The sequence below is a fragment of the Rhinopithecus roxellana genome, chromosome 10, assembly GCF_007565055.1.
Source record: "Rhinopithecus roxellana isolate Shanxi Qingling chromosome 10, ASM756505v1, whole genome shotgun sequence".
Lineage (NCBI taxonomy): Eukaryota > Metazoa > Chordata > Mammalia > Primates > Cercopithecidae > Rhinopithecus > Rhinopithecus roxellana.
This window is the reverse complement of record NC_044558.1, coordinates 101,889,764-101,903,812: the sequence shown is the minus strand read 5'-3', so window position 1 is coordinate 101,903,812 and position 14,049 is coordinate 101,889,764. Positions and strand designations below refer to the sequence as shown.

The 14,049-nt window shown below is 38.0% G+C and overlaps 1 protein-coding gene across 2 annotated transcripts in view; it reads left to right on the top strand.

The window, feature by feature from the left end:
• The window catches only part of HCFC2 (host cell factor C2), a 43,515-nt gene that overhangs the window by 14,926 nt on the left and 14,540 nt on the right, over positions 1-14,049 (top strand). For both annotated transcript variants that reach the window (XM_010357290.2, XM_030939607.1), the window contains exons 4-9: positions 309-517; positions 1,615-1,699; positions 3,376-3,482; positions 3,589-3,777; positions 8,632-8,799; positions 9,718-9,770. In XM_010357290.2, the coding sequence (XP_010355592.1) occupies positions 309-517; positions 1,615-1,699; positions 3,376-3,482; positions 3,589-3,777; positions 8,632-8,799; positions 9,718-9,770 (811 nt within the window). The remainder of the gene's footprint in view (positions 1-308; positions 518-1,614; positions 1,700-3,375; positions 3,483-3,588; positions 3,778-8,631; positions 8,800-9,717; positions 9,771-14,049) is intronic.

The window sequence follows — 14,049 nt, the reverse complement described above, 5'->3', positions numbered from 1 at the left end:
ATTTGTAGCTATGATTTAACACCAACAGTTGACAAGTTGTCATTGATAAGAGTGTTGGCTAAATGATAACAGGAATTATTTTTAATCTCTTCTGCTCACTACTGAGCTCCAGAAGAGTGCCTGGTACATAGTAGTGTTTGATAAGTATGTATTGTATGAATGAGGTTTGGGGTTTCTGCTCTCCTAATGCCTTTCTGTACTATATGAACTTTTCATAGTAAGCACATTTTATCTTTATAAATAGAAATAAAATGCAAATAAAGAGTATATATTATCTGAATATTTTAATTTTCCCTATGATATCCTAGATATTTAAATGATTTTTATGAGTTGGAGCTACAGCATGGCTCTGGTGTTGTGGGCTGGAGCATTCCAGTGACTAAAGGGGTTGTGCCTTCTCCAAGAGAATCCCACACAGCTGTTATATATTGCAAAAAAGATTCTGGAAGTCCAAAAATGTATGTTTTTGGTGGAATGTGTGGTGCTCGCCTGGATGACCTATGGCAGCTTGACTTAGGTAAGTTTAACTTGATTCAGGCTCAGGAATAAGGCAAATTAAAAGATGCTTTGAAAAATATTATTGATTGCAGTATTTATTGAGTTGTACTTAGATTTATAACTAGCACTTGTGGCCCCAGGGACGGCTGATGTGTTATATGAATGGTTGCTGATAAATCAGATTGAGAAAATGAATGTTTGGTTTATGATAGTAACTCTCTTGTGCGTTCTATAAACAGGGTTACCGTATGTCCTGGTTTACCTGGGATGATTCTGGTTTATGCTTATTGTCTTGTGTAATTATCAATAGTACAATACTCCCTTTCACTCTGAAAAATGTCCTGTACAGGATGATAACTTTATATGGTTACCCTATCTACAGGAAATGTAGCATTAACAATGTTATTCGTGGTCAGTAGAAAACCCTTAAGTAGTTCTCTCTAAAGGGATCTTAGGAATGAATGATTGGAGGGTAGTGTGCCTCTCACCTTTGACTATCTTCTGTCCAGTGTACTCTTACTTTAAATGATAAAATCTCTAATATTATTCTTAATTCAAAATTGGTGGCACCCTAAGCACACTTATTTATTACAAATACAGTCATCCCTCGGTATCTGTGGAGGATTTATTCAGGACCAAAATCCTCCCCTGATACCAGAATCCATGGATGTTCAAGTCCCTGATATAAAATGGTGTAATATTTGCGTATTCACCCATATACTTTAAATCATCTCCACTTGAGATTACTTATAACACCTAATATAATGTAAATACTATATAAATGGTTGTTATACTGTATTGTTTAGGGAATAATGACAAAAAGAAAACATGTTCAGTGCAACCAAAGTTTTTTTGTGAATATTTTCAATCTGTGGTTAATTGAATCCATTGATGCAGGACCCATGGATACAGAGGGCTAACTGTACTAACATTAAGTGTAAATAGATTTCTGATTGGCAGTTTATGTAAGCTAGAAATGTTTAAGATAATGTTCAAATAATTGTTTTAAAATACTTTGTTTTATTTTGGTAAGTCCTTGTTTTATTTTTTGAAATTATGCAAGTTGAAGTAATTTACTGTTGTTAGATCAAGTTGCTAATATATTTTTACTTTTAGAAACTATGTCGTGGTCAAAACCAGAAACTAAAGGGACAGTGCCACTTCCACGAAGCCTTCATACAGCCAGTGTTATAGGAAACAAGTATGGTGGTTTTTGTATTTTGCTTCTGTTTTGTTTGTTTTTTTTTAAAACAACTTAAGCACACAAAGAAAGTAACGCTAGTAGTTTCTTAGAAATAGATTATGAAGCTTAACAAAGTTTGATTGTGCTTACTGGAGCTAAAATAATTTGTCTGTAGAAGCAAAAATACTTAATATGCCATTTTCTTATGCTCTCTCTTTTACTTCTTTGCATTCCTTATAATGCCTTGCCCAGAGTAGGCTTTATGTAAGTGTAAACCTGGGTGTTGCCAAACTAATCACCTAACTCACTGTTTCCTTTTTCATATTTTTGGTATTGCTTCATTTGTACTGAGGCACATGCTCTTAATGATTATGCTTTAGATGGCAATATAGAGTTGATGGTTAGAATACAAACTCTGTAACCAGATGGCCTAAATTCAAGACTCAGCTTTGGCACTTGTCGTGTATGACCTGGGGCAAGAAAATTTAATATGTTTGTACCTCACTTTCCTTAAGTATACAATGTGGATTAAAGTAAAACCTACTTGACAAGGCTGTAATGAAGACAAAATGAATTAATACATATGAAATGCTTAGAACAGTTTCTGGTATGAAGTGAGCACTCCATAAATGTTGACTATTACTACCATCAACAAATTCCCTTATTTGTGCAACATTGTGCCACAATTAGGAGTACTGTTTAATCAGAATTTAATGAAATAGTTACTATTTCAGGGATTCTACCTTAAATGTAATATTTTAGGAAATGATTGTTGTAATTTAGAACCTAGTTTTTTTTTTTTTTAAATAAACTCAAAACCAAACAGGATGGTCTTTACATTTAAACAAAATCTTATACATTTTTGTACTTTTTTTTAACTGAAGAGCCATTTTATAAAATGAAATTTTCCATTGAAACCCCAACATATAAAATGGATTTTAAAAAATAGAGCTCTGGCTGGGCATGGTGGCTCACACCTGTAATCCCAGCACTTTGGAAGGCCAAGGTGGAAGGATGGCCTGAGCCCAGGAGGTTGAGTTTGCAGCGGACCATTATCATGCCACTGCACTCTAGCCTGGGCAACAGGACAAGATCCTGTCTCAAAAAAAAAAAAAAAAATCTCTGATTTGCATAAAAAAAAAATAGATCTCTGGTTGACATCAGGTCACATGGGCCCTGATATCTGCCTGATGAGCATTTCTCTTCCAGCAGCCATCAGGCTTGTCTTAAGAACTCCTAGGGCCCTAAAGGAACACAGTTTAAAGTTTTTTGTTTAAGTGATATCAATGACCAAAGTTATATGAAATTTAATCCTCTTCGGTTACTATATGCATACAATTTTAAATTTGACTTTGGATGTCATAGATCAATTGAGTATCTTTCTGACTGAGGTACCCTTAGTATATTATAGGCAATATTGATTTTTAAATATATTATAATTGAAATATTCTTCACTTTAAGTAACTTGCCAGAGAGAAATAATTGTGATTCTGTATTGCTTCATAAAATTGTAAACTCTTGAAAGAAGACCACTTTATTCATCTTCTTATTCCCATTACTTTGACAATGGTAAGTGAATGAATAGTTCTGAAGCTCTGAGTCAACTGATAGGAGAGTTTTCTATTCTTAGCACTTCAAATCCAAGAAGTAAAATGAAATAAGCTACTTTATGTTTTTGTTTTGTTGTTGCTCAGGATGTACATTTTTGGTGGATGGGTCCCACATAAGGGGGAAAATACTGAGACTTCACCTCATGATTGTGAATGGAGATGTACCAGTTCATTTTCTTACCTAAATCTGGGTGAGTTTTTTAAGAGTTACTCATTGAATTAAACTTTATTAATAAGGTAATTTTTGTAATTTTGTTAAGAACAAAAGATTAGTCATGGATATTTCTATCTTTTCAGATACAACAGAGTGGACCACCCTAGTATCAGATTCTCAGGAAGATAAAAAAAATTCAAGACCAAGACCAAGAGCTGGCCACTGTGCTGTTGCAATTGGCACTCGATTGTATTTTTGGAGTGGAAGAGATGGCTACAAAAAAGCACTGAATAGTCAAGTTTGCTGCAAGGATCTTTGGTATCTTGATACTGGTAGGTAAGAGTAATTAACAAATAAACTTTTTCCTTTAGGTAAGCACTCAAATGTCTGCCTTTTGAGACTTACTGTAAATGTTACTACCTCTGTTTCCCATAATTAAGTATGAATGGAAGAAACAATATGTGTAGTTATTCTCCACTCCTGAGAAGTATATAATTATCCTCTCCTTGAGTGTAGACTGGATTTAAAGACTCCTTTGCAAAGAATAGAGTATGGAAAGGGAAAATAGTAGCTTTACAGAAACCTGGCAAGCAGGAGAAACCTGGCAAGTACCACCTTAATCAAGTGATCAAGGTTAATATCATTAGTGATAAGTTAGTATCATTTACTCCCTAATATCATGTGATAAGTAAAAGTACCTTGGTGGTATTCCCAAATCCATAATCTCAGTCTAACTATGAGAAAATATCAGACAAGCCCAAATTGAGGTATATTCTAGATCTTCTGCAAAGAATATGTGAGCAGTACTATTCAGAAGTTTCAAAGCGAAGGAAAACAAGGAAAGACTAAGAAATAATCAAAAAGTGGAGGAGACAAAGGAGACATTACAGCTGAATGTGATGTTGTGTTCTGGATTGGATCCTGGAACAAAAAAAGACATTAATTGAAAAACTGGTGAAATCTGAGTTGTCTATAGTTGAGTTAATAGTATTACACCAATAATTTCTTAGTTTTAACAAATGTGCTTCTATTAGGGGAAGCTGGAGAAAAGGGAAAACTGGGGCCAGGGGGTTATGGCAATGCTGTACTATCTTTGCAACTCTTCTGCAAACCTAAAATTATTTTAAAATAAAAGGTTTTTAAAAAGAGGCTGGGTGCAGTGGCTCACACCTGTAATCCTAGCACTTTGGGAAGCTGAGGCAGGAGGATTACTTGGGGCCATGAGTTCAAGACAAGCCTGAGCAATATAGTGAGACCCCCATCTCCACCAAACAAAAAATTAGCCAGGTACAGTGGCTCATGCCTATAGTCCCAGCTTCTTGGGAGGCTGAGGCAAGAGGATCACTTGAGCCCAGAAGTCTGAGTCTACCTGCAGTGAGCTCTGATTACTCCACTGCACTCCAGTCTGGGTGTCAGAGCAAGACCCCATCTCTAAAGGAGGAAAAAATTATTAGAGTGCCACAATTTTTAAAAATGTGTACCTCACATCAATTTTTAATAAATATTGATTGACAGCTGTGTAGCAGGAATTGTTCTAAATGCTGAGAATATAGCAGCAAACAAGACTGATAGTGCCCCTGCTCTCACAAAGAACTTACATTCTGAGGGGGTACGACAGCAAGGAGATAATGAGCAATAGTGAAACAGATTAACAAAATAAGTTCAGTTTCTGTTAATCATGTGAATACATGAGATAGTGGTGTTAGGTATTGGGCACGGGAGTGGTGGCTGCTTCAGGGTGGGTAGGCAAAAAAGGCTTCTGTGATGAGATGACGTGGGATGTTATTCGACTGGTGAGAAGGAGATACCCACATAAAAAGGCCAGAGAAACCACTGCAGGAAGAGGGAACAGCACATACAAGGAGTCTGAGATGGGAATACTTGGCATGTTTGGCAACAGATTTGAACTGGGTAAACAAAGAGGAAAGTGTAGGAATGGAGGTTAGAGAGATGACCACAGGACATAGGGCCTTGAATGTGGTGGTAGAATTTCTAAGTTATTTTTAAAGTGCAGCAGGAAGTTACGTGTAAGTTTGAAGGAGAGATGTGACACATTCTGATGTGCATTTTGAAATGGTCACTGGCAGTTGTATGGAAAATGAATTTTCTTTTTTTTTTTTTTTGAGGCGGAGTCTTGCTCTGTTGCCCAGGCTGGAGTGCAGTGGCCAGATCTCAGCTCACTGCAAGCTCCGCCTCCCGGGTTCACGCTATTCTCCTGCCTCGGCCTCTGGAGTAGCTGGGACTACAGGTGCCCGCCACCTCGCTCGGCTAGTTTTTTTGTATTTTTTAGTAGAGACGGGGTTTCACTGTGTTAGCCAGGATGGTCTCGATCTCCTGACCTCGTGATCCGCCCGTTTCGGCCTCCCAAAGTGCTGGGATTACAGGCTTGAGCCACCGCGCCCGGCCGACTCCAGTGTTTTCAAAATTATAAATAGAAAACTTGGAAGGACACACACCAAAGCATTATCTGAGAGCTGAGATTATACATTTTCTTCAAAGCTTTTCTGTCTTTACTTGTCTGTATTTTCCACAGTAGCATGTGTTGTTTTTGTAATGTAAAAAGAGTTTAGTGTTAAAATTAAGATAGTTGAAAAAATAATGAAACAATGAAGAGAGTAAATGCTTCCTATGAAAGAAGCATGTACTAGCAAGCAAGAAAAAAAGATAGAAAATTGAACTTACTGGTTCATCTTTGAAATTGGAAATTATTATTATTATTATTTTTTTTTTTATTTTTTTTTTTTTTTTGAGACACAGTCTCACTCTGTCGCCCAGGCTGGAGTGCAGTGGCCAGATCTCAGCTCACTGCAAGCTCTACCTCCCGGGTTCACGCCATTCTCCTGCCTCAGCCTCCTGAGTAGCTGGGACTACAGGCGCCCGCCACCTCGCCCGGCTGGTTTTTTGTATTTTTTAGTAGAGACGGGGTTTCACAGTGTTAGCCAGGATGGTCTCGATCTCCTGACCTCGTGATCCGCCCGTCTTGGCCTCCCAAAGTGCTGGGATTACAGGCTTGAGCCACCGCGCCCGGCCTGAAATTGGAAATTATTAACTGAAGTCTAAGGATAAGCTTCAGTCTCTGAAATTGGATGAAAAAATGTGTATGACTGAATTTTCTCTGTAGGGATTATATGACTTTGAGCAGATTCTCTAAGGGATCTATGACTTAAAAAGGTTTTAAAAAATGGATTTGAATGGCCTGTTTTTCTATAAACCTTTTCATAATAAGTTTTAGATATCAGTATTATTCTAAAAGTAATCATGGCCACGATCATAAGGGCAAAATATAGATTTTGCTTTTCCTCTTGATAAGTTAGCATCAGTTTTGGTGGAAGAGGGGGCTCATCTTGTTTTGTTTTTTTTCTTCACTTTTAGTTAAACTTTGTGCATTTGATAGCATGTAAAAGAGTAATAGAATTCCATGAGGCTTTCTATGAAAAATCACAGTTCTTTGCTCGCACCTTTCCTCATTTTACTTGCTTTACAAGCATTTATTTGTTCTTAACTCTGTTAAATGATTCTTTAGGTATTTACTTCCATATCTCTATATCACACACATATATTATTACTTTGATATATATATTTTTTTTCATTCAGGGAATAATGTGCTCACTTTCTGCTATGGAAGTTGAGGATTTATCTCTTCCTCCCACCATTCCTTTTTTTTTTTTTTTTTTTTTTTTTTTTTTTTTTTTTTTTTTTTTTTTTTTTTTTTTTTGAGACGGAGTCTCGCTCTATCTCCCGGGCTGAGTGCAGTGGCCGGATCTCAGCTCACTGCAAGCTCCGCCTCCCGGGTTTACGCCATTCTCCTGCCTCAGCCTCCCGAGTAGCTGGGACTACAGGCGCCCGCCACCTCGCCCGGCTAGTTTTTTGTATTTTTTTTAGTAGAGACGGGGTTTCACCGGGTTAGCCAGGATGGTCTTGATCTCCTGACCTCGTGATCCGCCCGTCTCGGCCTCCCAAAGTGCTGGGATTACAGGCTTGAGCCACCGCGCCCGGCCCCTTTTTTCTTTTTTTTTTTTGAGATGGAGTCTCACTCTGCCACCCAGGCTGGAGTGCAGTGATATGATCTCGGCTCACTGCAACCTCCACCTCCCATGTTCAAGTGATTCTCCTGCCTCAGCCTTCCAAGTAGCTGGGATTACAGGTGCCAGCCACCACGCCTGGCTAATTTTTGTATTTTTAGTAAAGACAGAGTTTCACCATGTTGGCCAGGCTGGTCTTGAACTCCTGATCTCAGGTAATCCGCCCACCTCGGCCTCCCAAAGTGCTGAGATTACAGGCGTGAACCACCATGCCCAGCTGGTAGTACAAGTCCTTTTTTTTTTTTTTTTTTTTTGAGGCGGAGTCTCGCTCTATCGCCCAGGCTGGAGTGCAGTGGCCAGATCTCGGCTCACTGCAAGCTCCGCCTCCCGGGTTTTATGCCATTCTCCTGCCTCAGCCTCCCGAGTAGGTGGGACTACAGGCGCCCACCACCTCGCCCGGCTAGTTTTTTGTATTTTTTAGTAGAGACGGGGTTTCACTGTGTTAGCCAGGATGGTCTCGATCTCCTGACCTCGTGATCCGCCCGTTTCGGCCTCCCAAAGTGCTGGGATTACAGGCTTCAGCCACCGCGCCCGGCCGGTAGTACAAGTCTTGATAAGGGGGTATTAATTTCAGAGAAGTTATGCTTTTATAAAATATCATGTCCAAGTTATCTTTGCTAACATTAACAGAATTGCTAACATGTATGCTGTTGGCTGAAAATTGGCTCATAAAATTAAAGAATATTAGAACTTCTAAGAAAGATAAAATAATGTAGCGTTAATACTTAGCTCCCCTTGCCTCTCCCCAGCCTCCCTCAAAAAAAAAAAACTCCTTCTAGGATTCCCAGCTTCCCCCAAAAAAACTCCTAGGATTAAACACATTTCCGAATCTGATGACTCAAATAGTTCGGTAGTTTCATACTGGATTGTTTTGTTTATAGATATGTTTGTCCAAGAAAATAAATAAATAAATAGAATAGGAACCCCAAACTATTTTAATTTGACCTACTATAGCTGCATTTATCTGAGTAAACTTTCCTTGTCTTGGTAAGCAGATGAAATGTTCATTGCTGATGTTTTCAAAACTCAAGTCCAAACAAACTATATCAGCAAACCATTTATACACTGGAAACTTAAATGTATAATATCTTTATTGTTCTATAGAGAAACCACCAGCACCATCTCAAGTACAGCTGATCAAAGCCACTACCAGTTCCTTTCATGTCAAGTGGGATGAAGTGTCTACAGTTGAGGGCTATCTTTTGCAGTTGAGTACGGACTTGCCATACCAAGCTGCATCATCAGATTCTTCAGCAGCACCAAATATGCAAGGTAACATAATTTTCATGCTTAAAGTATGTGTGCTCACATGCTTTTAAAAATATATACTGCAGGCGAGGCATGGTGGCTCACGCCTGTAATCCCAGCACTTTGGGAGGCTGAGGCAGGTGGATCACCTGAGGTCAGGAGTTTGAGACCAGTCTGGTAAACATGGTAAAACCCCATCTCTACTAAAAATACAAAAATTAGCTGGGTATGGTGGTGCATACCTGTAATCCCAGCTACTTGGGAGGCTGAAGCAAAAGAATCACTTGAACCCAGGAGGTGGAGGTTGCGGTGAGCTGAGATCATGCCACTGCACTCCAGCCTGGGCAACAGGCGAGACTCTGTCTTAAAGAAAAAAAAATACACACACACACATGCATGCACACATATACTGCAGTACGTATATGTGTGTGTGGGGGGGTGTGTATACATATATATATATATGTAGAATATCTGCATAAAAGTCTGTGATTAGGTTTGGTTTAAGAAATTTTATGGCATTAGGTCCATGCCTGATAATACATTGTATTTCAGTTCTGAAACTTGGCTGTCTTACCATTATGCTGTAGTAGGATACATAGAAACGTAGGATAGATTGTGTTTTCTGCAGTTCATTTTTATGTACTTTCCTAATTTGACATATTACTTGACTTCAGCAGATTGGCTTTAATTTGCTTTCATAAATATCTCAGCTTTTCAAAAGTATTTTTAACTAAATAGGCCTTGGAAGTAAAAGCAAACACAAATTTTGCACATTTTTCCAGAGAGAATTTCAGTCAACTTAAGCAAACTATTAAGAAAACATATAACCTTTGGTAAAGATACTACTTTTTAAACTTTAATATGTAACTTTAAAAATATTTAATTATATTTTATTGAAGCTAATTAAGAGCATATCAGTCTGAACCTTTCTCATTCCTGCAGGAGTCAGGATGGACCCTCACAGACAAGGCAGTAATAACATCGTTCCTAACAGTGTAAGTAAAAAAGTGTATGAAGGTAATTGGATGTTTATGGTTATAGTTTCAATTTTTATTCAGATTTTTAGCATACTACTACTCTAGAAGAGGGGTCCTTAATCCTGCCTCCACTTGAGAGTTATCTCTGAGCTAAACAAACAAACAAACACACACACACACACACAGATTCCCAAGCTCTTCCTCAAATCTAGTGAAGCAGAATCTTTAGGAAAATGCCCAGGCAGCTCTGTTTTTAAAGAAAGCTTCACAGATCACTGTGACAGAAGCCTGAATTGAAAACCCCAGGCCAAGAGAAGCCTAGCTGCATTACACAGAGCATCAGACTAATTCAATGTAATGTGTACTTACGTGTCTATATTTTTGTCATTTCTAAATGTCACACAGACATCTAAAGATGTACTTTAAAAATATGTATAAAATATTTTCTTTACTATGTATTTTGTTTACTGAAAAATTTCAGTTACTAAATTGAACACGTGTTATTTCTTGTTTATGAAGTGCATCATAATAGGTCTTAGTAGAGGCTAATGAATATGCTTACTAAGATTATTTTTATTTGGTAAACTGCCGTCTACCTCAGTAGACTGTTTTCAATCTTTGATGAAAATGATGTAGGTATTGACTAATATGTTCTGAGTGTGACAGAAGACCAGTAAAGGCATAGGTCTGGAAGTATATCATGTCATACTTATAGTATGTCAGGAAGGTGTTATTACAAGTAAAGCTCATGCAGTTTGTAAGTAGCCTGTCATATTAGACATAATATTTCTGTTATATGTAGTCATACGTTATATGTTGATTATATACTATGTATGTGTATATATATGTGTGTGTGTATCACAAATTTAGATGATACTGTAAAGCTTATGATGAAGAGCAGTAGTTTCCTACCCTGTCCCTACCTGCTCTTGATTTCTGTTCCCTAGAAGCAACTACTTTAAACTATCGTAGCTTTCTTTTAGTATCTAACTATGCGCAGTTGTCCTTCTGTATCTGCAGGGCATTGGTTTCAGGACCCACCCCCCAACAGTCCCCTCGATATTCAAGTCTTGTAGTTGGCCCTGTAGAACGTGCAAATGCAAAAATTCGGCCCTCTGTATTCACAGTTTTTGCATCCTGCGAATACTGTATTTTCCATACATGTTTGGTTGAGGACATGGAACCCACAGATATGGAGCACCAATTGTATTTCTTAAAAATAATCCACGGCCAGGCACGGTGGCTCACACCTGTAATCCCAGCACTTTGGGAGGCCGAGGCGGGCGGATCGCGAGGTCAGGAGATTGAGACCATCCTGACTAACATGGTGAAACCCCGTCTCTACTAAAAAAAAATACAAAATATTAGCTGGGCATGGTGGCGGGCACCTATAGTCCCAGCTACTTGGGGAACTGAGGCAGGAGAATGGCGTGAACCCAGGAGGCAGAGCTTGCAGTGAACCGAGGTTGCACCACTGCGCTCCAGCCTGGGTGACAGAGCAAGACCCTGTCTCAAAAAACAAATAAATAAATAATAATCCACATAGAAATGGACCCTCACAGTTCAAACTCATGTTGTTGAAGAGTCTACTTTTAGATCAATTGTCTTCAATAATGAAAGATGACAATTTTAATGATCTCTTACAATTCTGCCTTATCCCCTCCTTTCCTGTTCCCACATCCTTCACATATTTTTAGTAGAGTTATGGCTTGATGTTTATACTATGATGGTGAAACAGTTGCAGGTGAGCCATGTAGTGTGCTATGAGAATTACTCCTTTTTCATGCAACTTTGTTTTTCCTGGCATTAACTGCCTCATTTTTTCACTTGCTTGGTTTTCTTCTTCTCTATCATTAATTCATAATCAAATTTTCCAAAAAGTTATAAAACTTAAGATATTTGGACATAAAGGTAGTTTCTTTTTTCCACCCTTGGAACAATTCCTCCTGGAGCCCCCTGTCCTCTAGGCCTGCTGCACAGCTGTTACCTTAGAACTACCTTCTCTGTTTCATAGTAGGAATTTATCTCTTTCCTGTGTTACAGCCCATATTTCTTGACCTTATTTCTTCCTCTTTCTTTGTGTTTTCCTTTATTTTGTTGCAACCCCCTGAGAAGTGGGCTTATGAAAAGTAAAGTTTTTGAGATCTTGCATATCTGAAAATGTCTTTAGCGTATTTAACTGATAGCTTGGCTGGCTTATAGAATCCTATATTGGAAGTTTTTCCCTCAGAAATTTATAGGAATTTTTGTAGTGTCTTTTAGCATTTGGTGTTGCTATTGAAAAGTGTGATGCCATTTGTATTCCTGATCCTTTATATATGACCTAATTTTTTATCTTTTTATCCCCAGTATTCTGAAATTTCAACAATGATGTGCCTTAGAGTGTATGTCTTCATTTGGTGTGCCTCACCCAGTGGACCCCATTGTTCTGGAAACTCATGACCTTCATTACTGATGATTTCTTCCCTCAATTTCTTTTCATTTTTTTTTTTATAACCTAGTCCTCTGATTTTGCTTTTTATCTTCTGTTTTCTCTGTCTATTCCAATTTTTACATTTTAAATATATCCAACCACATTTTTAATTTCTAAAAGCCTCATTTTATTCTTTATTTCTGTTATAGCACCCTATTCTTGTTTCATAAATATAATATCTTTCCTTCTCTCCTGAAGAATTATACTTTAAAACATTTTGGAGTTTTAGTCTGCTCTTTATTATGTTTCTTTTTTGCAAGCTCTTTTTTATTTTTTAATGTGTTTTAATCTTGGACTTCCACATTAGAGGTTGTCATCAAGTGTCTGCTGATGCTTGGCTGTCCCTTTATGTTTAAAGTGAGGCTTTAAGAAAGCCTGGAAGGCCTATGCATGTGGATGTGGCTTGTTACTTAGTAAACCTCAACAAGAGTAAGTAGGTGGGGACCAACAAATGTCAATATCTGTGGGTCTTTTTTCTTAGACCAATTAGTTTCCCCTAAGAATTCTCCAACCTCTTGCTTAAGGGTTATGAGCCTGGCTGTCAGAATCTGGGAGCTTAGTAAGGGGATTGGAGGGAAGGTATATTTCTGTTCAGCATTTAGACTTTCATTTAATTCCGATTTTCAGTATGGCGCCTCTCCCCATACTTGTATCATCTTCATACTTGTATCACTCGTGGGATACTGTAGTGTAGTCTAGAGACTCACATTTCAACCTTTATACCTATTTTCCATCTTCAGCTAGAATGGAGGAGAGGAATTTCTCTGCCTTGGTATGCTGGGAGAGCAGAACTAGGGCTACAACACTTCTTAAACCGGCTTCTGTGTGACAAATTTCCAGCGTTTTCTTGTACTCTGCACCTCTGCCACCACTGACTGCCCTGGGCCCTGGGGCACAAACAGGCCACATCTTAGTGACTTTCCACTTAGGAGAAGGGTCTTAGCTCCAGCTGTTCTGTTTTACATCTTATCTACTATTTTCTTTCCTGCCATTCTCTTTTTTCTTAAAAGGTTATAGCTTCATACTTTAAAAAATTCCTTTTTTGTCATTTGAATTGGGTTTTGGAGAAATCTGAAGCAAATGTGTTTAATCTATCATGTTTAATGAAAATTCTCAGGATTTATTTATACTTATTTTATAAAATTTCAGTTAGACTGAGTGTCTGATTTTAAGCAAAAAGCACATTCCAGATGTAAGGATTTTGAAATGAAATAAACCAAATTCGAATTCTAGCTGTTACTTACTAGCTACCTGCCTGTAGGTTTGTAACTTAAGTTCTGTGAGTATCATTTTCTTCATCTATAATGGTGTCAAGTTATCTTACTAATAGGATTCTTGTGAAGATTAAGTAAGATTCAGAGTTTATGGGTATATATAGTACACTGCCTGCCATAATGCCTGGCATAGTTGTGGCTATCATCATCATCATCACTTATAAACAGTACCACCACCAATTAAGGGCAAGCACAGGGCATATTATAGACAAGTATCCTCAGAGCCATGAGAAATTATGAGCTGACAATAAAAATAGAGACAGAAAAGTAACAAAAAACAGGTAATTAGAAAGAACAACAGTATTAGGGTATTTGAATGAAGCCAGGTCACTTTTATGGTTAGGTAGACCTGTAGGTATAATAACTGATAATTCACATTGATGACTTGAATTATCAAAACATTTTAAACCTAGCAGCTGGGTTCTGTGGCTCACACCTGTAATCCCAACATTTTGGGAAGCCAAGGCGGTAGATCCTTCAGCTCAGGAGTTCAAGAACAGCCTTGACAACATGGCAAAACCCCATCTCTACAAAATATAGAAAAATTAGC